The sequence below is a fragment of the Synchytrium microbalum genome, assembly GCF_006535985.1.
Source record: "Synchytrium microbalum strain JEL517 chromosome Unknown SmJEL517_scf0032, whole genome shotgun sequence".
In the NCBI taxonomy this organism is placed as follows: Eukaryota; Fungi; Chytridiomycota; class Chytridiomycetes; order Synchytriales; family Synchytriaceae; genus Synchytrium; species Synchytrium microbalum.
Window position 1 is genome coordinate 238,150 of NW_022158381.1, and position 24,139 is coordinate 262,288.

Here is a 24,139-nt window from a genome sequence, read left to right on the forward strand (position 1 = left end):
CCTTTATTGCAACCACCTCTAAACGGTCCGTTGTGTCTTGTAAATTATCTCAATTCTTGGCGAAGTATCAGTGATGATGGTGATAGGTGATGATACGAGCATAGCCTAGATCGTGGCCTGTTTTGACAATATTGTTGCTAGTCATGGAATGGTCCCCATCTGACAATTTCTCTGTAGTCGCTTTGGGAGGGTCCCTTTCGACGATGATGTAGGACGACTTTTTTAAAATGTTGCACTGGTTGTCTAGGTTTAGCTCATTACGTAATGAATGTCACATGGATCGATACCTGCATATTGTGTCCTTTTTTGCCTTTTTTTCCAGACTGTTTTCTTCGAAGGTCACATTGAGCACACTTAGGAGCGAGAAATCTCGTGCAGTACATATTATAACTGTAACGGTGACTCTAAACCCAACCCTCCTCTCATCAACCGACTTGCCAAGCACCGTCCCCATCGCATCAAACCCAGATATCGTATCAACAAGATATCCAGTAACGTCATCCACAATTGAACGAAAAAGACGACTTGGCTGGCTGTCAGATGGAAGCCATTGCGTGACCAGTGGTATTGCTATGGACCGATAACGGAAATTCAATTCGTACGTGTATATTTCCTCACAAAGTTGCCATGCAGACCCCACCAAAACACTCCCACCAAAACAACACAAACCCCAATAACCAACCTCACAAACTCGTTAAAAGTTCTCTCACCTTCATCCCCACACCTCCCATCGCACACATCCCTCAGCACCCCTTCCAGCATATCCGTAAACCTCCTCAACGAAAACAACTCTTCAACACGCTCACGTCCCATCCTTCCCATCTCCCTCCTCTCATCAACCGACTTGCCAAGCACTGTCCCCATCGCATCAGCAAACCCAGATATCGTATCATCAACAAGATACCCAGTAACGTTATCCACAACGGATTCTTTCGGACCACCTGTATTTGACGCTATAACTATGAGGGATGATATCATTGCTTCTAGTGGCACGATTCCGAAATGTTCGTTTTGGGGTGTGTAGAGGAGACATGTTGAGGTGTTTAGGAGGTATGTGCGCTGGGCGTGTGTGAAGGACGGGAGGAAGAGGATGTTTGTATCTTTGGCTGGTATTGCTTTCAAATTAGGTGATGTGAGCGTGTGTGTAGTGAGACTCAGTTGTCTGGCAAGAGCTTCTAATTCAGCCATGTATTCTACGTTTTCCGTGACGCGAGGATCATAACCTCCTAATTGAGAGAGTCCAAGACTTTTGTTGAACAAATCGGTAAAATCACCGAGCCCTTAGATTCAAGGACTGACACGAACCTGCCATAAGAAGCCTCATCTTCCCCTTTTCAAACAACTTGCAAACTTCAGCAAAAGCCTGAATAGCCAAAGCCAAGTTCTTCTTTCGTTCAAATCGATTTATCGATAGGAATGTGATTTTGTCTCTAAATCAAGTGTAAGCGAGAAAAAATCAACCTCTATCGATTAATACCAACTCTTACGATATGATAGGCTTCACAGACACATCATCCAAATCAATTTCTTGTCTATATGCATTAACTTGAAGTCCAGGATGTAACACTCTTGGTGATTTCCGTATTCGTGGGAAGGATGTTTTGAAGACTGATGCTGTGAAGGCGCTGTTTACGAGGATTTCGTCCGACATTTCTATGTTGAGAAGAGATATGATTGTGAATATCAGAGACAAAAAAAAGGAGAGAGGATTTAGAACCATACGTTGACAAACGAAAGGACTCACTAGTGGTCAGTTCTTCAGCGTAATCCACAGGAGCTCTATAAATCCTCTTAACCAAGCTCTCTCGAGTGCTCAATAGCTTGTCTGGGAAGTGGCAATAAAACAGAATCTATCCCAATGCCAAAAACAATGTGAACTGGTTTGCAGAAGCAATGTCACGGTTGCCAACACTTCAACACACACACCTTAGATCCAGTCAGCCTCAATATAGGAATACTGGCAGATACCTGATCCACGAAAATCACATCGTAACGAGGCTGAAGCAACACCATGATCATTGCAAGATACAAGGATCGTATCATTGCAAACACCACATGACCACGTTTTAGGATGGAGCGTGGTAGAAAGTCACCGAATACGGCTACTTTTAATGTTCCTAATAAGTTTAGAGTATCAGCATGAGAAAAAATGAGAGTTTGTGTTCGAAACACATCAAATTCATGATTGCTAAATGTTGTGTGATTTTACCATCTCGAGTCTCATCAAAGCAGTGATCGATATCGTGATGCGATGTGTAGAATGCGATTTTATGGCCGCGGGACTGTAATCCGATCGCTGCATCGACGACAAGTCGTTCTGCTCCCCCTAAAGAAATTCCGTTTTGTCATTATTTGTTCAAGTTTCGCGACTATATAAAGGGCAGGGTAACGCTCATACCTATTCCTAAATCAGGATGTACGAACGCGATATTCAATGCCGTCATGGCATCAGCTGGAACTTCAGTTTGTTCAAGATCTTAGTTGTGAGTTGCAAATCCAGAAACCCGAAAAAGGACGCAAACCTGACGCGTAACGCAATGTACTCTACATGCCAAACCACATCTCTATTGTTCTATTACCGCCGCCTCTTTACTTTATAAATCCTTCATCCAAACCCTCAACTGCTGAATCTGCGTCAACACAGTTACCCTCGAAGTCCCACCAGCAGCATTGCGGTTTTCAATACTCTTTTCATAATCAAATATCGCACTCACATCTTCCTCAAAAGATGGATGCAGCTTTTTATAATCTGCAACAGACAGCTTGTCAATTCCAACACCCCGTTCTTCAGCGAGTCGGACTGCGTGTCCTGCGACGTGGTGGGTTTCACGGAAGGGGACACCTTTACGGACGAGATATTCGGCGAGGTCTGTTGCGAGCATGTCCATGGAGAGGTTTGAGGACATTTTTTCGGAGTTTATCTATGTTGGAATGGAGTTTTGGAATTGCGAGCAAAAACACACTAGCAACGGATGATGCTACTTACAGTAAGAGTGGACAATACACCAGTAGATATTTGTAGACATCCGGATACTGTATCTACAGCATCGAACAATGGTTCCTTGTCTTCTTGCAAGTCCTTGTTGTATGTACTTGGCAGTCCCTTCAATGTCATCAAGAATCCAGCCATCTAAACACAGACGTTCAAATTAAATACCAATTCCAATTCACAAACCATCTCACATATTGTACTCACATCACCATAAACCCTCCCACTCTTCCCCCTAATAAGCTCCAACGAATCCGGATTCTTTTTCTGCGGCATCAAACTACTTCCCGTACTATATGCATCCGCCAACCTGACAAACCCAAATTCTCCCGTACTATACAGTATCAAATCCTCTGCAAATCTCGACAAGTGAATCATATTCAAGCTACTCCAAAACAACCATTCAGCCACGAAATCCCGATCGGACACTCCATACAGCGAGTTGGGCATCACATTCGTAAACCCCAATTCAGAAGCCAGGAAATCCCTATTTATTCCAAACACGTTGCCTGCTAGTGCTCCAGATCCCAAAGGTAACGAGTTATTACGCTCAACGAGCTGTGCGAGACGATCATAATCAGCCTTCCACGACCACGCATACGATAACAGCCAATGCGACCATCTAATTGGCTGTGCACGCTGCAGATGCGTGTATCCAGGCATGATAACCCCAATCTCCTGCTCGGCGCGATTCACAGCAACATTAACCAAATCCTTCAAATAGGACAACACCTTCTTTGACTCTTCCCGCACCCATATCCTCAAATCAGTAGCAACCTGATCATTCCTACTACGTCCCGTATGCAGTTTCCCAGCTACAGTTCCAACAAGCTCACTTAATCGTCGTTCGTTGGCTGTATGGATGTCTTCGTCCGATGGTTTGGCGATGAAGCTGTTGGTGCTCCATTCTTGGTGTACTTGGTCGAGGCCGGATACGAGAGCGTCGCGTTCGGAGGGCGTGATTATGTGGTTGAGTGAGAGGGCTTTAGCGTATGCTTGAGAGCCTCGAATGTCGGCAGACCACATGCGTTGGTCAAAGGAGAAGGACGCGTTGAAGGCTTCCATGAGAGGGTCCGTTTTGCCTGTGAAGCGGCCGCCCCATAGCGACATCTTTTATGACTTATTGGGGTTTTATCGGTTGGGCAATATGATGTTTGATGTTTGGTTTTTTTGTGATGCAGAAGAATTGCTTGCAGTTTTTTCAAACTCAGACAAGTCATACCAAACACACCACGTTCCATAAGCGTGATATACAATGCTAAACACATCGCAAATAACAGATAACACGTTCATTTCTGTTTAGCTACGGCGTTTTCTATTTTCTAGCAAGCCAGAAAAAATACTGCGCAACCACTACGGATTACTTCTATGCTAAGCTATATACATTTCAACAGTCCATAACCAAAAGGGATAAATGATCATCTGCAGCAACCAGCGATGCATTTGTGCGTCCATATTTGAGATCAATCTTCCAAGAAAATAGAGAGCTATAGGTTGGTTTTGAGTACATGTTTTTCCAATTATATGAGGATGGATGAGCCAGTAAAGGGGAGAAAAGAATATATATGAGGAATGTGCAAGAGTTGCCATTTAAGTTGATATTCCTTTGGCATCTAATTGGGCTCTAAAAAAAGCAGGCCAAAAAAAAGACTCAGTCAACAGCAACTTATAGAGACGACTCTTTTCAAAACCACTTTGATACTCACTTGACCATTTCAAAGACTTTTGTCAGTTTGCGTCTTGCTCCTAGCGCGGAGACACCTTTGGTAGACAAGTCTTCATCCGAGAGTTGGACGAGTTCCTTGAGAGTCATACCTTCGAATATGGGAGTGTATTTGTGAAGGCGGAGAGATCGTAGCCATGATGGTACATCTGTGATGGAGAGAGCAAAGGGGGTCGTGAGAATGGAGTTGATAAAGAAGGGATATCAAGAGAGACCAGAGCAAAAATTTAGTAAGTACGAGTGCAGTATCTAGGAAGGCTGTGGTACGTCTTGTATAATTGCTCCTCACCACCCTCATTACCGCTAATCAAGAATAACATAAATTCACACTCACCATTCAAAGCCTCCAAGTCCATACTCTCAGGTATCTTGCCCTTCTCCTTATGTCCAGCAGACCCAACCGACCCATTACGTGCCCGTCCCTTCATACCACCACCACCCATACCGCCAGCCCCACCATCATTATAAAACTCACTGTTCCCACCATCAAACATTCCATCTTCAGCACCATCAGAGTAATCCGACGTGGCATACAGTTGCTGTCCAGGTCGTGTCTTGGCCATATCTATGTGTCCCCACCCTTGTCCAGGATGCATTTGTGGACCTCGTTGTAGAATATCAGATTGTGAATGTAGAGACGAGTGCGATGATTGCGATACGAGGTGATGGTGGTGTGGATGTTGATGATGTGGCGGTGGGATATATGTGAGTGGGTGTGGTGGGGATATGTTCATACTGGGGAGGTTTGGCATGGATGGGTCGTGTGGTGGGGACATGTTTGTTGTTGTGTTGGTGGTAGAGCGAGCGGATGTGGATGTGCTGCTGTTTGGGGTATATACGAGATTGGCTGTTGATGCAGGTGATCGTATACCGATTGGTGTTATCGGACGAGATGCTCCTGGTGTTGGGCGTGGTGTTGCAAAACCTGTAGCAGCTGGAGTTGGTGTTTTACTACTACTTACGACAGATGGAGGTGCAAGTGCCATATTAGCGACTTCAGCAGCAACCACTCCAGCTTCATCACTAACGAGACTACTTCCTCGTGGAGCTATTAATGGCATATCAGCTAATCGATATCCGTTACTGGTACCACTGCCCTTTATAGACGATGGCGGTGTAGTCAATGGTGCGGGTGGCGTCACACTCATGCTAGCCATAGCCAATCCAAGACCAACAGGATCAATACCCAATCCCATTCGTTTCAAGCTCGTTGTTCGTTCTTTTGGTGTTCGATCACTAGTATTATTCCAATCCATCATTCCGTTTTCGGGTGTTTTGGGACGCATGGATGGTGATACTGCTCTTGACGAGGAAGTTGATGAGATACTTTGTGCTGACAGACGTCGATTATCATATTCACCAAATCCATCATCCAATCCTGTTGCTGTGGTACTACCATCGTGAGGAAGACGAGACGAAGCAGATGCCATTGATGCCGAGAATGCAAGTAAACCTACACCTAGACTACCATCCTGTGGTGCAGAATGTCGATCGTATAGTGGACGACGAGACCTTGATGCTGCACCTGCTCCTGCAGTATCATGTTCATCAGCACCTCGTTGTATCGGCGATCCGATCGGATTTGGTCGTGGTGATGCAGCAGGGGATGGCGCAGCTCCTTTATTACTACTACTAGTAGTACCACCACCAGGTACAGGTGTCGAAGCACCACCTGCAGCAGCCGCCGCAGCAGCAGCTCCAGCAGCACCACCAGGAATCTGCGAGTTTTCATTCATCTGAGTCAACACGTTCAAAAAGAATCTGATTTGGACGGGATTTGTGTGTAGTAGTAGCGTATATAGAGCGGTTGTGCGTTCTGGATCAGAGAGTACGGTAAACCATTGTTCAATGGCTTTTAACTCTTCCCTAAAGTTCTCGTCCAGTTTTGCTTTTGCCATTTGATCGAGTGTTGTTTCGTACTTGGATAGGTCTTCGAACCATTTGTCGATTGCTGAATAGAATATGCAGAATATAAATATGTTAGTATAGATGTATCATTGGGTGTGAGATGTTGTTTGAAGGAGCGACCCTTCCCACTCAAGCAATATTGAGAAGCCACACAATCCAGCCTCCCTTATGCAAATCCAGCTCGATAAACTGCATGGCACCATATATCCTTTATTGCTCGTCATGCTTCCTTAGACTGTACGCCCCACAAAACAAACACCGCACGGAAATGTACACGGAGATGGTTTTCATCTCTACTCAAATGGCCCCCTCCAAATACAGTAATGATACTCATAGCTCACCTTCAGCTTCAGGAGACTTGTAATGAGCAGCCAATATCTCACTGCTGGGCCTAGCATTGAATCGTTCAACCAGTTTCGAGCTGATATCCGAGAATCGTTGAGGATTGCTCAAGCTTGTAGGTTCGGTAACTGGCATGGAGGCATGTTTGGAAGCTGTTATAGCGGCACTCATCTCGTGCGTCTTCCTTTTATATACTTGTTCTAGTATCTAAGGAGTTGGTTTCGTAAGCTTGTGGTAACGCCTCAAACTTTGTTGCACAGGACAAGTGGCAACTTTTCGAGAGATGAACCAGCTTCTCTCTCTTCTTATACGCTCTGATTGAAACTAGAAAATGCCTTTGCTAGCCTTGGTTGTACCTAAAAGCTTAAAACCGGTTAGTGGGTTGCCCGTCCTTTTAACCCAAAACACGAATCAAATCTCCAGATCAAAACAGCTTTCTCGTCAAGGCTCAGGATACACTTATTTACGTGATTTTACGCGTTAATCAGTTAAGCAAACATATGTTACCTCTGAACTCGCCTCAGGACCGTTCCGTCTGACTGATTTAAAACGTTTACCAACACAAAGATTCGTTGAAAACGACTCTATTTAATCTATATAATTCACTTCTTTCTTGATAGCAATGCGCTATCTCCCGCGATGATTGCCTCTTTTCCTCCTACGGTACCAGTACCTCCAGTCACTCCGAACGTGATATTTTGGCCACCCATATTATCATTGGGCTCTATACTTGCCCATGCAACACCATTGGCCTTTTTCATGACGATCTCCACCTTGGTGCTGAGAACCTCAAACTTGCATTCTGCTGGTTTGATGGGCTAAAAGAGTTGCATGGTAAGTCACTGGGCCATTCCTATCGGATGATGGTTGTCTTGCACGATACACATACCTGAGACAGTGCTGTCGAGTATTTGTGTGCCTTGCCATCCAAGAATTTGACATATATACTTATCTAACACCCAGACCCAAAAAAGTTAGTACAGAATCCACAACGAGACAAGCAGGCTCTCAACCTGCACTCACATCCTCAGTTCCAAATTCGACACGTGTCCTACTCTTATCCACCTTCTTTGCAAACACTGAAAACGTAACAGTCGTAGGGGTCTGAAACCAATCATTTCGACACGCAACCAACACCTCTTCGTTTGGATCTCCACTTAGCACATCCGTAAATCGATGTTTACCCTGTTTGCAGCCTTGGAGCTTGAGGAATTCATCAAATTCAAGGACTTTGCGACCACAGCAACTCCATCCCTGTAAATAAAATATATGTTGGGTGAGCAACGAAAAAAGCCACAGTCAACAGCATCAAAAACAATCCAAGGCAGTACCTTGCTCCCTTCATGAAATATCGGACTCCCAGAATGAAACACACATTCTTCCTGCTTTGACGCCTCATCGCGATACACTCCGTCCCTGCATCCCAGCCTCTTACACCTGGTATTGACTTCAATTACTGCATCAGGTGCGTCATGTAGATCTTCTTCCTTGACTTCAGGTTTGGTCTCTGCTTTACTCGTTGTTGCTGATAATGCAGGTGTTATAGATGTATCTGATGGAGCACTGCTTGTGACAGTGCTTCCATATACCTCAACTCCATCTTGTGTTGTTGATGGTTGAAGCAGTGTAGGTTGAGTGGTAGATTCAGGTTGTGGCTTTTCTTTTAGTGGAGGTGCGATTTTTACGTCAGAGTGCTTTCCGACTGCACATCCAGCGATCTGTTTGTGAAAAGGAGTTGAGTGGTTTTGGTCAAGCAAAAATATACACAATATATCAGGAGCAATGAGACCACAATGGATCCATCATGAAAAGCAGCCAACCTTAAACATTTCATCGAAATCCGTGACTCGTTTAGTACAGCATGACCATCCCTACATTGGGTTTTGAAATTTCCATTAGCTTCCACTAAATGAGTTTGATGCAAGCTTTGCGAAAGACAAGACGTTACCTTAAGTCCTTCATGGAATATAGGGCCACCAGAATGATGTTCGCAGGATGTGTCGGTGTTGTCCTCTTCTTCGTACTGTTTGCCACAGCCTAAGTTTGAAAAATTGTCAATATTTTTTGTTTTCAAGCTCAATGCTTTTTGAGGATTTGAGTAGATCCAATGGCAAAATATCTACCTTTATTTGTGCATGTTTTAGGAGGCATTTCTTCTTTTTGTGAGCTGGTGCGCTGAGCAGTGCTTTTGCTGATGATGGCGTTGTGAATGTGTGCACCAAGACAGCGAGGACGGGGATGGATCAAGAAGTTGAGAGACGTGTCAAAACAAATCAACGTTTTCTAGTGGCTTTGGAACCGTACGAGCGCGTCTGATCAACCAAAAAAAATTGTGGTAAAACGTACAACCAATTCGAGGTCATCATGGATTCTATACACTTTCTATAATTATGTACACAGCATCGAATCTCCTGTCTCATATGGTTTCAATCTCGACCTTTGTTGATCCATCTTCAGTTTTGCGAATGTGAAGCCAATATCTAACAAAACGACACGTCAGTGTCAAGTTCTCGAATCCCAACATTTCCTTGCAAAGCTCACCTTTCAAGGGTATAGTGCTCGTACATTCTGGAAGTGAGTCTCATGGCTTGAGCATGTAATGGGCCACTACAAGAGGAGCAAAAAAGTTAGAGGGTGATTCAATACATGGAATAGCTTTGAATACAAAATCTCGTCAATGCATAACTCACTCTGTTGCGAGTACAGCCCAGTCTCTAGATTTCCACACACACATCGCAAGGCATTGGCGCTGATCGTCAAGAGTTGTATACCAATATGAGAGTAGCCCTCCTTTTGATTTGGCCTCCTCGTGAGCCAGACGATCAGCTAGAAGGTGTATGAAGAGTATGAGCATATGAATAGCTTCTTCCCCATACACAACTGGCGAAATAACACTTTATACATACCCTCCATCAACGCAAAAGTATCAGCATCACTCTTCCTCTTTGACCGAAACGCCACAATAAAGTATGGCAAATCGCCAGTCTCTGTAGCGCCAGATAGAGCATCATTCCAATTGAATGATATGTCCAATGGATCAGTTCTATGTGTTGGAATGACTTGTAGTTGTGACAGGAGAGTGGAGAGATGATGGTCTTGTTCAGTGAGTGGTTCCAAGGTGCCTCGTAGCGCGAGTTTGGATTTCTTTTGGTTTCCTGTGACTGGACATTCAGATAGGGACGATGATGATGATTTGGTGCTGAATGGACAAAAGTTTGGGTGTGGTGTGATGGATGCGTCACCGAATGCCATTGTTGAGATTGTATTGTATGCAGGAGAGGGAATATGATTTTTTTGAGGATTAAAAAAATGGTTTTGTTTTGAAAACTTGTATGTTGTGTTGTGTGTTGTGTATTGTGGTTGACGTGATTTGAAAAGTAAGTCGCCATATTTTGACGAATGTGCGAAAATGCGAGGGTGCCACCTCTTAAACTTTAGTAAAGGGGAGACGAACCTAGAAGCATCGAGCACAGTCCATCACTGTTCTGAGCTCCTAGGGTCTCCGTCATCTAGTGAATTACTTTCACGATGTGGATTTTTGTTGAAATTCCATTTTGACGAAGGATTCAACCCATTCAAAGCAGACAAGGTAGTAAGATTCACGTTCTGAATTGCATTTCAATATTTTCCTAAGAGGATACAACCTTTTTTCGTTCAAATCATGCTAAAGTGCCAATTCAACAGAGCAACGAAGTTTTCGAGTTCTTGGGCCAAAAAATGCTCAATATGGGACCAAACAACGAGATTCACGTCGCTTGAAGGCGTCAATCTGCTAGAGATTTACTGCTATACAAAGCCTTTAATTGGAAGTCTAGTCATTATGAACTTGGAGCCTCGCATCAGCTACAAAATCTACAAAATTTACTCTGCGTTGCTTCAAAGTCAATTTTCTGGCGGCCCTTCTAATTGCTACGGGACGGACGCGTCGAGGACGTCTCAGGAATTGAATATGGCTGCTCATGTCGGCGTCCCTGCTATATTTCTCGTGTTAGTATTTGGAGAAACATCCACTGTTAGACATCGCTCAAGAGCAATCAACATCTTCCCGGCACACTACTGATATTTCTGGAATTTCAAGGCCATTTATGTATTTTTTGGTCAGATTACACAGGCCAGAGAGTTCACAATTCGTTCTAAAGCGTTGTTAGCTCCGTCATCAATCTGACTGTGATTTTGGGCCAACATGGAAAAGCAGAATGTGCAGATACCCAACAATCTAAATTGAGTCGTTACAGTGCATACGTGCATACGGTGACTTCAACCAGTCTCTAATAGCGTGCAGCGTAAGGCGGTCTCATCAAGCCGTTCAAAGAATCATTTTCAATTTTGCTCCCGAGTTTTTACAGGACAAATCATTGAAGGAATCACGAGATCTCTTCATCTATGAGATCAGATATGGATATGCAACTTTTTCACTTTTTCACTTCTTTACTCAAGACCATGGAGGGTCTTCTTTACACCGCGCACAGATTTTTCGAAACAGGCAGACGCAAAGACACATTCTGCCCTTATTTACCGATCAACTGAGCGCAAAAGACAGCCCAATTGCTATATATTTAACAATCAAAATACCGTTTTGCGTTTTGGTCCTTGCTCTCCGTTTCAAAACCACTCTTCGGATCAACACCGTGCATTCTTACCGAATGGGTTTCCTCCCTTTCGTTTCAATTGTCATGAAATCTTAGAAATTCGAGTAGAAAGCCAGTGATCAACATACATTGATATTTTGGATTGCCATTTTCGAGATTGAAAAGTTCACCATGATTGTCGCCCATCTTTGGCTACGTGGTGGGCGCAGAAAACCGGTCTGCTTTCAATGCAGAACAACAGAATAAAGCACTCGAGGAAAATATCACCTGCATGATATTGGAGTCTTCATCCAAAAACACCAACTTCCCAGAATTTTTGTTCGCATCGAGCTCACCACTGACTCCACTCTTTTTCAGCTTTCAAACCAAATTCAAAATAGTACCGAGACCAACACGTATCCTTCTATTATTTCAACGTAACAAGTCGACAAAAAAAGGTCCTCCACTAAATCCTTATGCTGGCGACATAGCAGCACTCTTCTTCGCCTTCCTATTCTTAGCCAGCAATCTAGTTCCACCCTCTTCGCTCTCCGATGATGGATGTACCTTCGACCTCCAGTATGGCGGTCTCTTGTTTTGATTTGTGTAGACGATAGGTGAAACACGGTGTGTCTTGCGGCTTCTATGGCAGCTCTTGATGGCAAAGACAATGCCGCGAATGAGGTTGATGAGCGAGATGATTAGGAATACGATCATGAGGACTAGGAAGAGTGCTATTTCGGCTGTTGAGGAGGTGAGGAAACGTGTGAGCTACAGAGCATGGAGCGATTTTTCGGAGCGGTTTTTTTCTCATCTTTCAAAGCACATACCATATCCAAGCATTGCCTTCATGTCATTGGTAAAGTTGAAACGAGGCAAAAAAGTCCATGCAATTCCCACTGAAAGGAGCATAGAAGACATGTGAGCTAAATGCACCAACAAAAGCACTACAACAACCGAGTCATAGATAAAAGCTTTCAAAATACTTACCACAGGCACATCGTATAATACTTGTCAAGATGAGTACGATATTGGCAAACACTCCTTTACGTGGTCTCAAGATAACGTAAAAGAAGAGCATAATAACTTCCGTCGATCCAAGAATGATGCATTGAGCGAGACCGTTAGATCCAATTCTAAGAGTTCAGAGTATTAATAATCCGCACGGTACGCATTTTTTTGTCGCATCCACAAAACACTTACAATCCAACAGCAACAGCCTGTCCAATTCCGTAAACATAGTCCACAAAGAACATGGTCCAATCCATGGGATGATACACAGCAAACAATGGTCCCAAAATAATATTAACTTTAGAATCACTCGAATCAAGATCCTTCCTCTTGGTATGCACAATAGCAGCTGCAGCACCAATCAACAAGATCGCGTAAAGCGCAACAGCGATAATTGCAATGATAAAGTTGAGGCTTGTAGCTTGAGTTTGGAAGGTTCTGAAACTGACTGTGAGGACAGGAATCATGGCGACGATGAATACCCGTGTGAGGATACCACAGAAATAAAAGGCGAGTTTTTTGAATGCTCCAAAGAATGATTCGACAGAGTCGGTTTTGATCATGGAGCGTGATAAGAGGAGGGTAAAGACTGGTAGGCCAATGACGACGGCTCCGATGGCGATGGCCAAGACAGATAGGACTCCGAATAGGAGCGATCCAGGTGCTACGCCGACAATCAGTGCCCATCTGGAATGAAAAAATTACTTAGAACTGCACCGTCGCCAAAAAAATTGATAGAGTGCTTCAGAATAACTTACAGGTCCAAGCCAGTAACAACACCCAACCCGGAACTAGAATAATCAGCCCCCCTCTTCTTCAAAATAGGAAACGAAGCCTCATTAGCAGCTCCACTCACAACCGTAACCATCTGGGAAGCAGGCTGCAAATAAGCAGGCAGTGTCGTCCACGGAAAACTCAACGAAGCCCATCCCAATTTGCCGGTAAATCCTTGATACGTAGGTGGATAATCAATTGACAATTGTCCCAACCTAGAAGCGAATTGCACAAACATGATAATTGTAACTGGGTCTGGATTGTATGTCACGTCTCGGGATACGAGGGTGTTGAATGCAATGTTCGATGCTGAGGCAAGGATTGTGGCTATTCCAGAGATTATGGCAACGCCGGCCGTGCCGAGGGATAGGCCGAGGTTATATGCTGTGTTTCGCATTTCTGTTGTGAGAGACAGAGTGAATCAGCTATGATGTCATATAGAGAGAACAGTTCTTTTTTGCATTTTGAAAAACAATACGACACATACCAAACCGAATCGTATTACACGAAATGAAGTTATTGGCTGTAGCGCCCGACACCAAGAAATCAGTCTTGAATGTAGGTGAAACAGCAGGATCTGAATACCACAGAGTGTTGATATCGAATTCGAGAATCGGTGGTCCACCACTTGAGAAGAGCGACGGTGGGAGTCCAGTTACTGGTAACGTCAATGACTATCGAAGACATGAAGAGTTGAATAAAAGCTTTCATGCGTTTCAGACAAGCCTGAATAATCATGGTGGCAAAGAAAACTCTAGAATCTCGAATTCATGACCTACATAAGTAAAGTTGAAATCACCAGCTTGCATGGGACATGACACTAGAGCACATAGTGGAGCTGTAGCTGTAATCAACACCATTCCGAATGTTTTGATGTTGATCAACACTATGAGAATAAAACTGTCAGCCATCTCTGTGCCAAAAAAAGCTTCTATCCGGTTTGATTCCGTACTCTGAGGATTAGCTCCACACCCCTGTCCAACACACGCCGTTCCAATAGGTGAAGCCAGCAATCCAGACATTGTTAATGCCAATGTCATGGTAGGACCATCAAAATTCACTACAGTGTTGTTTCTATCGTCGAAAATTGTAACATTAGATGTCATGTCTCATACATCAGGCAAGCCAAAAAAAGTTAGCGCTTAATGTCTGCAGCAAAGCAACATCAAACACATAGATCTGCTTAGATCCACCCTCGAAACCAACTCACAAAGTGATTAGAGAGCTAGGCATAGTGGCATCAAGTGTCGTTCCATCTGTTGTTATGCCACAAATGTCGACTCGTCCAACACTTGCAGATCTAGCTGATGAAATCAGGAAGGAGACGAGGAGCAGGAGGCCAGAGATGGGAGACATGGTTTGTCTCATAGCTTTGATCTGTTATCTACCGGTGCACACTATTAGCGCTATTGATCGTTTATGCGAAAAAGGGCGAGCTCCCTTTACGGAACTTTTGTGGTTTCCAAGGAAGCAACCGAGCCAGCATCCCAGCATGAGAAACATGTGCTCAGACATGAACAACAAGTGCAAATTACTGAAGGATTTCATGAGATACTCTAAAATGTTATTGGGTTGCTTCTGCAAAAAGGGAAATTTGGGGAAAAATTACAACGAATACTGTTTTTATCAAGTAAGAGGTTTCTTTCTCTCTTTAATAATATCCAAAGCGTGCGCAATTGTTGCAGCATCAGCTTTCCTCTTACTCTCCCATAAAAAGCTCTCCCTTCCTCCCCTCAAACACCTTAAAACACCCCCTTCATAATGATCTTTTCACCAACTGTACAAACTTCAACACACACAACACTGGATATGGAAGAAAGAGACAAGACTACTTAATGGTGCATGCCATTCACGGCTTTGATACTAGCCGAGTCGAAGCCAGGCATGGGGAAGGACTGAGCGAACTTTTCCACGTCCGCTCGTAGTGCCTACATTCATAAAAGCGAGTCCGTAATGAGCCTTAGAAGAGAGGCAAAAACCCCCAAACCTGCAACCATTAATTAATTACCTTGACTTCAACATCAGTTTCCAAGGCAATAGCAAAGTCTTTGAGCATCTTGCCAGATGTAGATTGAATACGAAGAGCAACGACAGCAGTCTTGTGTAGGAATTCACCGACTTTTCGGAAGTCTTCTTCCTTGAAGCTTCGAGATGTCAATGCTGGAGCACCAATTCGGACCCCTCCAGGTTGTAATGCAGATACATCACCATGTACAGCATTCTTGTTCAATGTAATGCTACGAAGTGGAGGAGTGTTAGCTAATTCGCTGAGTGTGTGCGAAAAAGGACGAGCACGCATGCGGTTGTTCACAATACAAGCCAACATAACTCACTTGACGACATCGCAAATCTTCTCCATCTTTGACCCAGTCAATCCAAGAGGTCTCAAATCCCACAACACCAAATGGTTATCAGTACCATCCGTCACAATCTTATAACCCTGTTCCTTCAAGTATTCACCCAATGCCTTGGCATTAGCTCGTACTTGTTGAGCATATTGCTTGAATGCAGGTGATGCCACTTGCTTTAGAGCAACAGCAATACCAGCAATAGTGTTGTTGTGTGGTCCTCCTTGGTTTGAAGGGAAGACGGCTTGGTTGACACGCTCTTCCAAGTCAGAGTTCTTTTGTCCCTTTGGTGCACGACGGAAGAAGATGAGACCTGCACGAGGACCACGGAGGGTCTTGTGTGTGGTTGTGGTGACAATGTCGGCATAGTCGAAGGGGTTTGCTGCTTCCTTGGCGGCAATCAAACCAGAGATGTGGGCTACATCGGCCATCATGTAGGCACCGTGTTGGTCAGCAATCTGCAATGACGGAAAAGATGGAGTTCAGTCACTTTGCTGCCATACAAACTGGTTTTAATGATATCAAAAAAACGGAATCCAACAACATAGGTATGCACTCGACTTGTATGCTGCATCAATACATCTCAGATACCGTTGTAGTCATAAAATGTATGGTAACTCTGCATGCTTATCACTCAGTCTCCATAGGTGTCATCACAGATATAGTGATGCAGCAACAGTCCCAAAAAAAAACAGTCACGACGCATGCAGAATACTCACAGCTCTGAATCGTGGGTAATCCCATTCACGAGGGTATGCACTGGCACCAACAATAACAAGCTTGGGACGGAATAGGGCAGCAGTAGATTCCAACTTGTCGTAATCTACATATCCAGTTTTCTATGAATTATCGAAACGTCAGTTGTGACTCCAAATAGATGTAGCCCTTTTTGCAGCAACAGGAAGAAAGGCCATCTATATGCGCGACTTTCGACTTACGTGGTCAACTTGGTATGGTAGAGATTCAAAGTATATGGCAGAAGCTGAGATCTTCTTCTTGGCAGTGGCATATCCGTGAGTCAAGCTAAGCAAACGGGATTTGGTATCAAAACCGGATCGTTTTTGGGGCATCGCCAACTGTTGAAACATACTGTCCACCAGAAGGTAAATCCAGACCCATAATACGGTCGTGAGGTTGGAGGATAGCAGTGAAGGCTGAGAAGTTGGCGGTACTTCCTAATCAAGTGATTGTGGAAGTGTTTAGCACGATTATTCAAGATTTTGTTGTTGCGTTGTTGATAATACATTCAAAACGACATACCAGAGTAAGGTTGCACATTGACACCCCATTGTTCAGGGTCCAAGTTGAATGCTGCCAAAGCACGTTTGCGACAGAGGTTTTCGACTTGATCAATGTATTCGTTACCACCATAGTAACGAGCTCCAGGCAGACCTACGAGTGGTCTTGTGTAATTATCGTCGTCGTTTTTTACCCATCATCAATGACACGAGTCAAACATATGTTACCTTCAGAGTACTTGTTTGTCAATGCCGAACCATTTGCTTCCATGACAGCTTGAGACGTAAAGTTCTACATGAAGGATGTATGCTTAGTTTTGTGTGATTCGAAAACAATTTTTTCAAGCGAGACATGAGGATGGCACTGGTGCCTTTTGAGTGTGATAAACACAGGAGATAGAGCAAGCCAAGACAGTTCAAGTAATAGTATGTAGCTCATACCTCAGATGCGATGAGTTCCAAGCACGAGAATTGACGCATCTTTTCATGTTCAATCAAGTTGAAGATTTCTGGGTCCTCTTGTTCCAGAGGCACGTTGAGCTCGGCATTCTATAGAGAAGCATTAGTTGATAAGTATTTTATACACGATAGATGTGGTTGCTGTAGCCTATTACCCAAGGGTCGACAGCTGAAGCAACCATTTTTGATTATCTACTGATTTGATTTTGGAGAAAAGTGTGTGAGCTCAAAAGACAATGACAGAACATACAAGTGTCAAGCGTGAAATTAAATCGGATGCATCTGTTTACCACGTACCTGTACTTGATTATCTCTCTATATGATGGAAGAGTGTTTTTTGGAAAGTGTAGTAGAGCAAACAATTCTTTTTTCGAGCACACAGAAATTCAGGCTCCGACAACATGAGAGGGAGGTGTAAGTGCTGACAGTTTCAACGCAATTCAGAACAGAACTGCCAGGATCTACGTGTGTATTGCGTCGATATCACATCTCACGACAATCATGGCTCCAGTCTACGATAAATTCGTTTGCGTCGACGATTGGGCTCAAAATGCCAGGAAAACTTGGACAACAAACACCAAATCATACTATGAAAGTAAGCTATTTTCGAACGTTTGCAAGTACACCTCAGTTCTGCATCGTTTAAAGATTGATCCGTATGGGTGTGTTTTGCAACACGCACATCCAATCTTGAATGCATTCAATTCCTTCACTTGACCACGAGTCACGTACAGCTATCAGAACTATCCATTTTAAAAAACACTAAAAAACTCAAAAACACTCCATCTTAGGTGGAGCAGACTCTGAAGAAACACTCGCTCTAAACCTCACATCCTTCAAACAATGGAGAATAAGACCTAGGATATTACGAGACGTATCCAAAATCGATACCAAAACGTCCATTCTCGGGTACCCAATATCCATGCCAATATGCATCGCACCCTCAGCAATGCAACGGTTGTGTCATGACGAAGGAGAGCTAGCAACTTCACGAGGTGTGATGTTGGAATAAACTGGCGCAAAGCAGTCAGGTTTTTTAATTTGACGTCTTCTTTCGTCTTTAGCTGCAGCAAGGAGTAAGACGTGTATGGTGCTGTCTACGTACTCGACACGATCTTTGGAATCGGTTGCTGCCGCGTCAGAAGACATACTGCCTTCTGCACTCAAATTCTTCCAGCTTTATGTGTATAAGGATCGACGCATTTCTGGTAACAACAAAGCGGCCCTTGACAGATACACAATGCCGAAGAATCGTTCACACATACAACCTTTTACGTAGAGACTCTGATTCGACGTGCTGAAGCCTCAGGTTACAAAGCAATCGTTCTTACCGTGGATTCTCCTTTATTGGGTCGACGGCTGTCAGATCTGAGAGGTATGCATTCATTATGAGCACGCAATGATCCACATCTCTGACTGCTTTGCTTTTCATCGTAGTCAAATTCAACCTACCACCTGAATACACTCTCGAATCCTTCGACGGAATCAACATCAACCCAGCAGAAGGAACCCAAACATGGACTCAAGTGCTATCAAGCACCAGCGACACGACGTTGAATTGGGAGACGGATATAGATTGGATTAAAAGTATCACCAAGTTGCCTATTGTCATAAAAGGTTGGACATTAAACGACGCTACTACTGTGTTTTTCGTTGTAACTCAATCTTGATTGGTCTTATAGGAATACTGACTGCTGAAGATGCATTGTTGGCTGCTCATCAGTGAGTGATTGTGCGTGACAGCCTTTTATTGTCTCACACGGACTTTTGCTCAATAGTGGCATATCAGCAGTCTACGTATCAAACCACGGTGGTCGACAACTGGACTCAACACCATCAGCAATGGAAGTACTTCCTGAAATCGTTCAGGCACTCAAAGGTAGGGCCTGCTTTCCTTTGGTCGAGCGAAAAGAACGCCACATATCGGCTAGATTTATTTGTTCGACGCAACAGCTGAACTTTTATGTTGCTATATGCCAACCATGATCTCACATTGTTATGTGTATCTCGTGCTAGGCTCAAATGTAGAAGTGTATGTCGATGGAGGTGTCAGGAAGGGTAGTGATGCTTTCAAGTGTCTTGCTTTAGGTACCCACATCCTTGCTTTGTCCTTTTCCTGGAATTTTTTTCGCGCATCCTTTCACTCATTTTCACCATCAATTCCAACACAAACACAGGAGCTCGCGCTGTATTTATAGGCCGCCCAGTGCTATACGGTCTCTCTGCAGGAGGCGAAGACAGCCTCGTTGCCCTAATCAACATCTTGCGTACCGAACTGGAATTGACAATGGCACTTGCCGGTACACGAAATATCAGTGAAATCACACCGGCGCTTGTTCGTCATGAACGTGATTTCATTCCTAGATTATAACAAAAACTTTGCATCTGCAATTTGTGTTGTTACCAACACTCTCTCTGCATCACTTTAGACAAACTTACTAAATAACACACATGGTGTTCCTACCCAAACTCTACTACTTCATACTCTGTTTGAAATGAATGCCAAATATACAAAAAAGCACTGCAGACGCCAATGACCTATACATTACAACTGTTGTTTATCACTCTTCCCCTCAGCCAACCGCATCTCCCTCCTCCTCGTCGGCGAATAAGGCAATCCATCTGTATCAACACTTCCTTCCGTTGTAGTCATCGTCACAAGCGGCGATTCCTTCAAAGCTTCCTTCGCATATGTACTACTGCTGCTACCAATTGCCATCGTGGAGGGCACGCGTCTCACACTGAATGGCCATAAATTAGAAGCTACACTACTCCCTACATCCAAAACTCCAAGACCTGCTCCTACTACCCCGTTCACAACTCCAGATACACCATTCGTTATCATTGACGAGTAGTTTGATGATTGTGGTGCTACAGATGATGCAGATGGTGATGTGTTTGCGGTTGTTGTTGAAGAGGGATGCTGCTGGGGTCTCGGTTCTCTGTACGGACTTCTTGCTAACGGATCCCACAGTTGTTTTGGTTCAATCGTCAGTCTAAGGTTCAGCAAAAATATACATAAACAAGATCATGTTGAATTAACGTATACACGTAGCTTACCCGGCCAGGATTTCAGCATCCAAACCAAGTTCTCTCAAATCAAACGATTCCAAAAAGGATATGGCAGCACAGAAATTCGTCCAGCAGTACGAGGCATCTCCAGCCATGTTTATCGGAGGGCAGAAGTGGAGGACGTATCGTTGGTTTGTCTTAAGATGCGGTATGTTGACTCTAACAATGTCAAGAAAAGACACATGTGAAGGTGTTAATCGTCATTCTGCTACACGAGTGCGCATTTTCATTTTTGGGTGGAGTTTCTTACCGATGCAACACATATATGAACACAGGCAGCATGTCATCAGCATTAGACTTGCGCTGCTGTATGTTTAAAGGATCATCATCCATTTCATGAATATCTAACAGCGGTATCGCTTCAGCTATACATCTATGAGCTCGCACAACAGCAGACAGTTTCTGCTGTGGGCATCGGGCACGTTCAAATCTCGTCAGTTCTATATCAGTATAGTATTAGCATTGGGGGTGTTGCCAACGGGGCCAAAAAACTTGTATGAGCGACATGGCGTATGTACCTATTCCAGCAGCCTTAACCAAATCCTTCAACGCTGCGCGATTATGCACAACCAATCCCAATTCTTCTAGATCGAATCCAATAACATTTAGGACAGACACTCTACGTGCAAATACTTCATCGTCAGATCTACCAGTATCTGACAAGACACTCTCGTAATTCAAGTCATGGCATCGTGTCAAAACATATGTAGATAGTCCAGACATCATTCTTCGTACACCGTCTTCATCGTGGTCTCTGAATGCAGCGAATATTGCAGATTCACTCAGACTTCTATTCATTCGCTCAAAAAACAGTCTTATCAGAAGTTCGAGGGACGATGAGGTGAATCCCTGCTTGTTTGACTTTTCCATTTCCAAGAGGAATTTACTGGTTTCGAGCTGTATGGACGTGAAGGACGGTGTCTTCACAGTATCGAGAAAGTACGTTGTTTCGGCGTCTTGTGGAGCGGGTAAGTCCTCTAATCCCAGCGCTACATCACCGTTGCGCGATACAATATCTCTGGATAAAAAGGATGGGAGTATTGAATAGGATGGTTGTTGTAATGGTGATTGCTTTATAGTTTGTTTTCCTGGTGGTTTTCCATCATCCTCGGTTATACTTCGTTTCATGAGTATGACTTCTATGAATTCGTTATCTTCGAGAGCATGCAGATATCGGTTTTCGGAGATTGGGACTACGTGTGGAACTGTATTTATATCTATCGAAGCTTCGGGCAGAAAGTGTTCGAATAGCGAGGCCAGGTCTGTGGCATTAGTTGACAGATTGAACATGTTTACATCTGTCCTGCCAGTGAAGACGATATTTGATCTAAAAACAATGTATAACAGTCAGGCAGATGAGTGTGATCTTGACTTGATCTAACCCTCATACCCGACGATTGTAGCCTTGAGTCCAGCCAAGCTGACAAGTTGATGAGTGTTCTTGGCATTAACTAGAAATGCGTGAGCTTCGATAAACAGCCTTGAGATAGTAGTCGGACATGCTTCCTTCACTGGTAACATCACCAGTGCCTAGCAACACAAATGTTATCAGTTGATTGTCAAGCATGGAACCAAAACCAGCAAATGGGCAGACTAGGAAGGCAACGAATATGTACCCTTTTAGATCTGAGCAGTGCTCTCACACTTTGATATATAGCATTGTCCTTTAATAATGTCTTTAACATTGGATGGCTGGATAACTCGATTTCCGACAATTGAGGAAAGGTGAAGGCCATAATTAGATCCAACGTGGTTCAATATGTACAATATCAGCTGTCCTGCAATCGTCCGAGAAGTGATCAAACGCCTACCAAAAGAAAATCGAGTTGAAAGATGAATGAAATTTCAGTTGTCATCGCTTTGAGCAAGCGTTAGAAAGGACTCGCGTTCCAGCTCGCGTTTTGAAATTCCTACGCGTTCATAGGAGTCGCTACCGTCCTCCTTTTGATGCTCCTCCACTCATCTTTGCTAAGCTCCAAACACCCACAAGTTTTAACGAGCTTCATAGATACCATAACACCCATAATGGCACCCTGCAAGACAGAGCAGCTTCTAGATTTGCTTGACGCGCATCAAGAGCTGTACAAATTGCTCTCAAAAGAACTATCAGCTGTAAGTGTTTTGGTTGTTTTCATCGAGATTTGATCTAACACATCGTTTACTAGGCATACTTGGACTTGGGACACGCAAAGTACATCCTAGGACCAGGCAATATTACTCAGTATCAATATGATCAGCGGATGCAGGCTACTTCAACCATGTAAACGTTGTGGCATAGAGCATTTTTGGACATCAGATTGACGTGAGCAATGTCACTCAATGTTTCTTACATGTTGTAGATCGGTCGATGAGACGAATACCTCCATTTATGCCTTGGAATCTACTCTTAACTCGACACGACCATCACAACCGACATCACCAACTCTACAATCCCTGCGACAACGGAGGAAACTGAAACCTTGTACCGATTCAGATAATGAGGATGCAGAAGACGAGGACAAGGAGGACACGATACAAGAACCACCAGTAAAGAAGCCAATCCATTCTAATCCACTAAGATGGTATGGAATGTTGGTGCCTTCATCGCTACGAACCGCTCAGCCAAAGTTTCATCAAGGTAATGACTCTGTGTGTTCCTCTTCGGAGTCTGTAAATGTCACTGATTAGCCCTCGACATTAGCTCTGGAATTTATGGTTGAGCTGGCCTCAATGGTTCATCGTATGGAGGTCCTGCAACGTGACATAGAAGAAGAGGACTCGATTACGAGTCGGATGGTAAATGCTCATGTATCAGATGCTCAGAAATAAATTAAAGTATTGTTTTCTTGGTATTACTGAGCGCTAGGGCTCGTTAGAAAGGTTTATTGCTCGAACAAGACCGTCCAAACGATTCGTCATCTGTATCAATCTATTTGACCGTTTTGACTGTAGCTACTCCGACAAAGTATCAGATACGAGCTATGGATTGGCGGGCGATTGCAGCTTGCAACCAGTGCGCGCCAGACTCGTTTTAAACTGGTCGTGTTTGGATTCTGGCGCAAATGAAGATTTTTCAGCAGGGACACCGATTGTAGGCTCAGGGAGAATTCAATCTTGCTTAAAACGCGATGGAAACTGCATTAATGGCCTCCTCCCCTGTCTACTGAAACACTCTTCTGCTTCTTGAGAGCTTAACTGAGCCTCATTTAGTGGTGTTCGTTGATCGTGTACACCTCCAATGGCGGACACAGTATAGGAGGGATGCCGAAGATTTCATCGATACTCCGATAGTACTACTTGCTGCTTACTATGGACACGTTAAGGAGCAAGATTGGTGCCTTCTTCAAACCACGTCGTCAAGAGACAGCAAACGCAACCACCGCAGACCTTTCGGTAAGAAAAGCATGAAGCAAGTAGACTTTAGTCGACTTTCACAATTCTAACACGAATCTCTACTTAGTTTACTACTAGTATCGTTATTGGAGGAGACAATTCACATCTCATCACTAGTAGTAGCACATCACAAGACAGTGCATTAGCATCACCCACATCTCCTATCGCTACAGTGGTCAATACAGTGGTTAATAATGTGGGATCTTCGATGCCAGTCCCAGCTGAACCTCCAGTCCCTGCTGAACCCGTAAGCGTCCCAACAATTGTCCATTGTTTTGATGTTATCCGACCGATCCTGACAACACCTTCGTTGTAGCCCTCGTACCAGGCCGGAC

General features: G+C 43.9%; 9 protein-coding genes across 9 annotated transcripts; 1 reads left to right on the plus strand and 8 right to left on the minus strand.

Annotated features, from left to right (window-relative positions):
- Window positions 1–271: 271 nt before the first annotated feature.
- SmJEL517_g04596 (uncharacterized protein) lies at window positions 272–2,444 on the minus strand (the record flags this gene model as incomplete). Its single annotated transcript, XM_031170524.1, has 8 exons — window positions 272–570; window positions 711–1,226; window positions 1,306–1,430; window positions 1,488–1,653; window positions 1,745–1,850; window positions 1,927–2,117; window positions 2,210–2,326; window positions 2,399–2,444. 8 exons carry the CDS (start codon window positions 2,442–2,444, stop codon window positions 272–274), a joined length of 1,566 nt encoding a protein of 521 aa, XP_031023518.1.
- A 150-nt stretch (window positions 2,445–2,594) lies between these two features.
- On the minus strand, window positions 2,595–4,099 carry ARG4 (argininosuccinate lyase; the record flags this gene model as incomplete). The annotated part of the gene is made up of 3 exons (XM_031170525.1): window positions 2,595–2,921; window positions 2,987–3,130; window positions 3,197–4,099. The coding sequence occupies 3 exons, from the start codon at window positions 4,097–4,099 to the stop codon at window positions 2,595–2,597; spliced, it is 1,374 nt and encodes a 457-aa protein (XP_031023520.1).
- A 480-nt stretch (window positions 4,100–4,579) lies between these two features.
- On the minus strand, window positions 4,580–7,133 carry SmJEL517_g04598 (uncharacterized protein; the record flags this gene model as incomplete). The annotated part of the gene is made up of 4 exons (XM_031170526.1): window positions 4,580–4,613; window positions 4,696–4,861; window positions 5,047–6,663; window positions 6,962–7,133. 4 exons carry the CDS (start codon window positions 7,131–7,133, stop codon window positions 4,580–4,582), a joined length of 1,989 nt encoding a protein of 662 aa, XP_031023519.1.
- Window positions 7,134–7,564: 431 nt separating this feature from the next.
- SmJEL517_g04599 (uncharacterized protein) lies at window positions 7,565–9,113 on the minus strand (the record flags this gene model as incomplete). The annotated part of the gene is made up of 7 exons (XM_031170527.1): window positions 7,565–7,780; window positions 7,852–7,914; window positions 7,986–8,216; window positions 8,294–8,680; window positions 8,783–8,833; window positions 8,911–8,999; window positions 9,086–9,113. The coding sequence occupies 7 exons, from the start codon at window positions 9,111–9,113 to the stop codon at window positions 7,565–7,567; spliced, it is 1,065 nt and encodes a 354-aa protein (XP_031023511.1).
- Window positions 9,114–9,378: 265 nt separating this feature from the next.
- Window positions 9,379–10,214, minus strand: SmJEL517_g04600 (uncharacterized protein; the record flags this gene model as incomplete). The annotated part of the gene is made up of 4 exons (XM_031170528.1): window positions 9,379–9,442; window positions 9,504–9,569; window positions 9,653–9,788; window positions 9,869–10,214. 4 exons carry the CDS (start codon window positions 10,212–10,214, stop codon window positions 9,379–9,381), a joined length of 612 nt encoding a protein of 203 aa, XP_031023508.1.
- A 1,790-nt stretch (window positions 10,215–12,004) lies between these two features.
- On the minus strand, window positions 12,005–14,671 carry SmJEL517_g04601 (uncharacterized protein; the record flags this gene model as incomplete). The annotated part of the gene is made up of 9 exons (XM_031170529.1): window positions 12,005–12,273; window positions 12,361–12,429; window positions 12,521–12,666; window positions 12,734–13,228; window positions 13,300–13,714; window positions 13,803–13,989; window positions 14,095–14,201; window positions 14,268–14,389; window positions 14,526–14,671. 9 exons carry the CDS (start codon window positions 14,669–14,671, stop codon window positions 12,005–12,007), a joined length of 1,956 nt encoding a protein of 651 aa, XP_031023507.1.
- Window positions 14,672–15,147: 476 nt separating this feature from the next.
- SmJEL517_g04602 (glycine hydroxymethyltransferase) lies at window positions 15,148–17,542 on the minus strand (the record flags this gene model as incomplete). Its single annotated transcript, XM_031170530.1, has 10 exons — window positions 15,148–15,243; window positions 15,324–15,552; window positions 15,649–16,121; window positions 16,383–16,502; window positions 16,602–16,686; window positions 16,754–16,838; window positions 16,924–17,055; window positions 17,130–17,193; window positions 17,343–17,450; window positions 17,516–17,542. 10 exons carry the CDS (start codon window positions 17,540–17,542, stop codon window positions 15,148–15,150), a joined length of 1,419 nt encoding a protein of 472 aa, XP_031023510.1.
- Window positions 17,543–17,861: 319 nt separating this feature from the next.
- On the plus strand, window positions 17,862–19,731 carry SmJEL517_g04603 (uncharacterized protein; the record flags this gene model as incomplete). Its single annotated transcript, XM_031170531.1, has 9 exons — window positions 17,862–17,955; window positions 18,152–18,355; window positions 18,425–18,568; window positions 18,640–18,735; window positions 18,798–18,977; window positions 19,043–19,082; window positions 19,139–19,239; window positions 19,377–19,448; window positions 19,538–19,731. 9 exons carry the CDS (start codon window positions 17,862–17,864, stop codon window positions 19,729–19,731), a joined length of 1,125 nt encoding a protein of 374 aa, XP_031023509.1.
- Window positions 19,732–19,905: 174 nt separating this feature from the next.
- SmJEL517_g04604 (uncharacterized protein) lies at window positions 19,906–22,168 on the minus strand (the record flags this gene model as incomplete). The annotated part of the gene is made up of 6 exons (XM_031170532.1): window positions 19,906–20,356; window positions 20,421–20,591; window positions 20,683–20,872; window positions 20,951–21,759; window positions 21,823–21,962; window positions 22,049–22,168. 6 exons carry the CDS (start codon window positions 22,166–22,168, stop codon window positions 19,906–19,908), a joined length of 1,881 nt encoding a protein of 626 aa, XP_031023506.1.
- Between the last annotated feature and the right edge of the window lie 1,971 nt (window positions 22,169–24,139).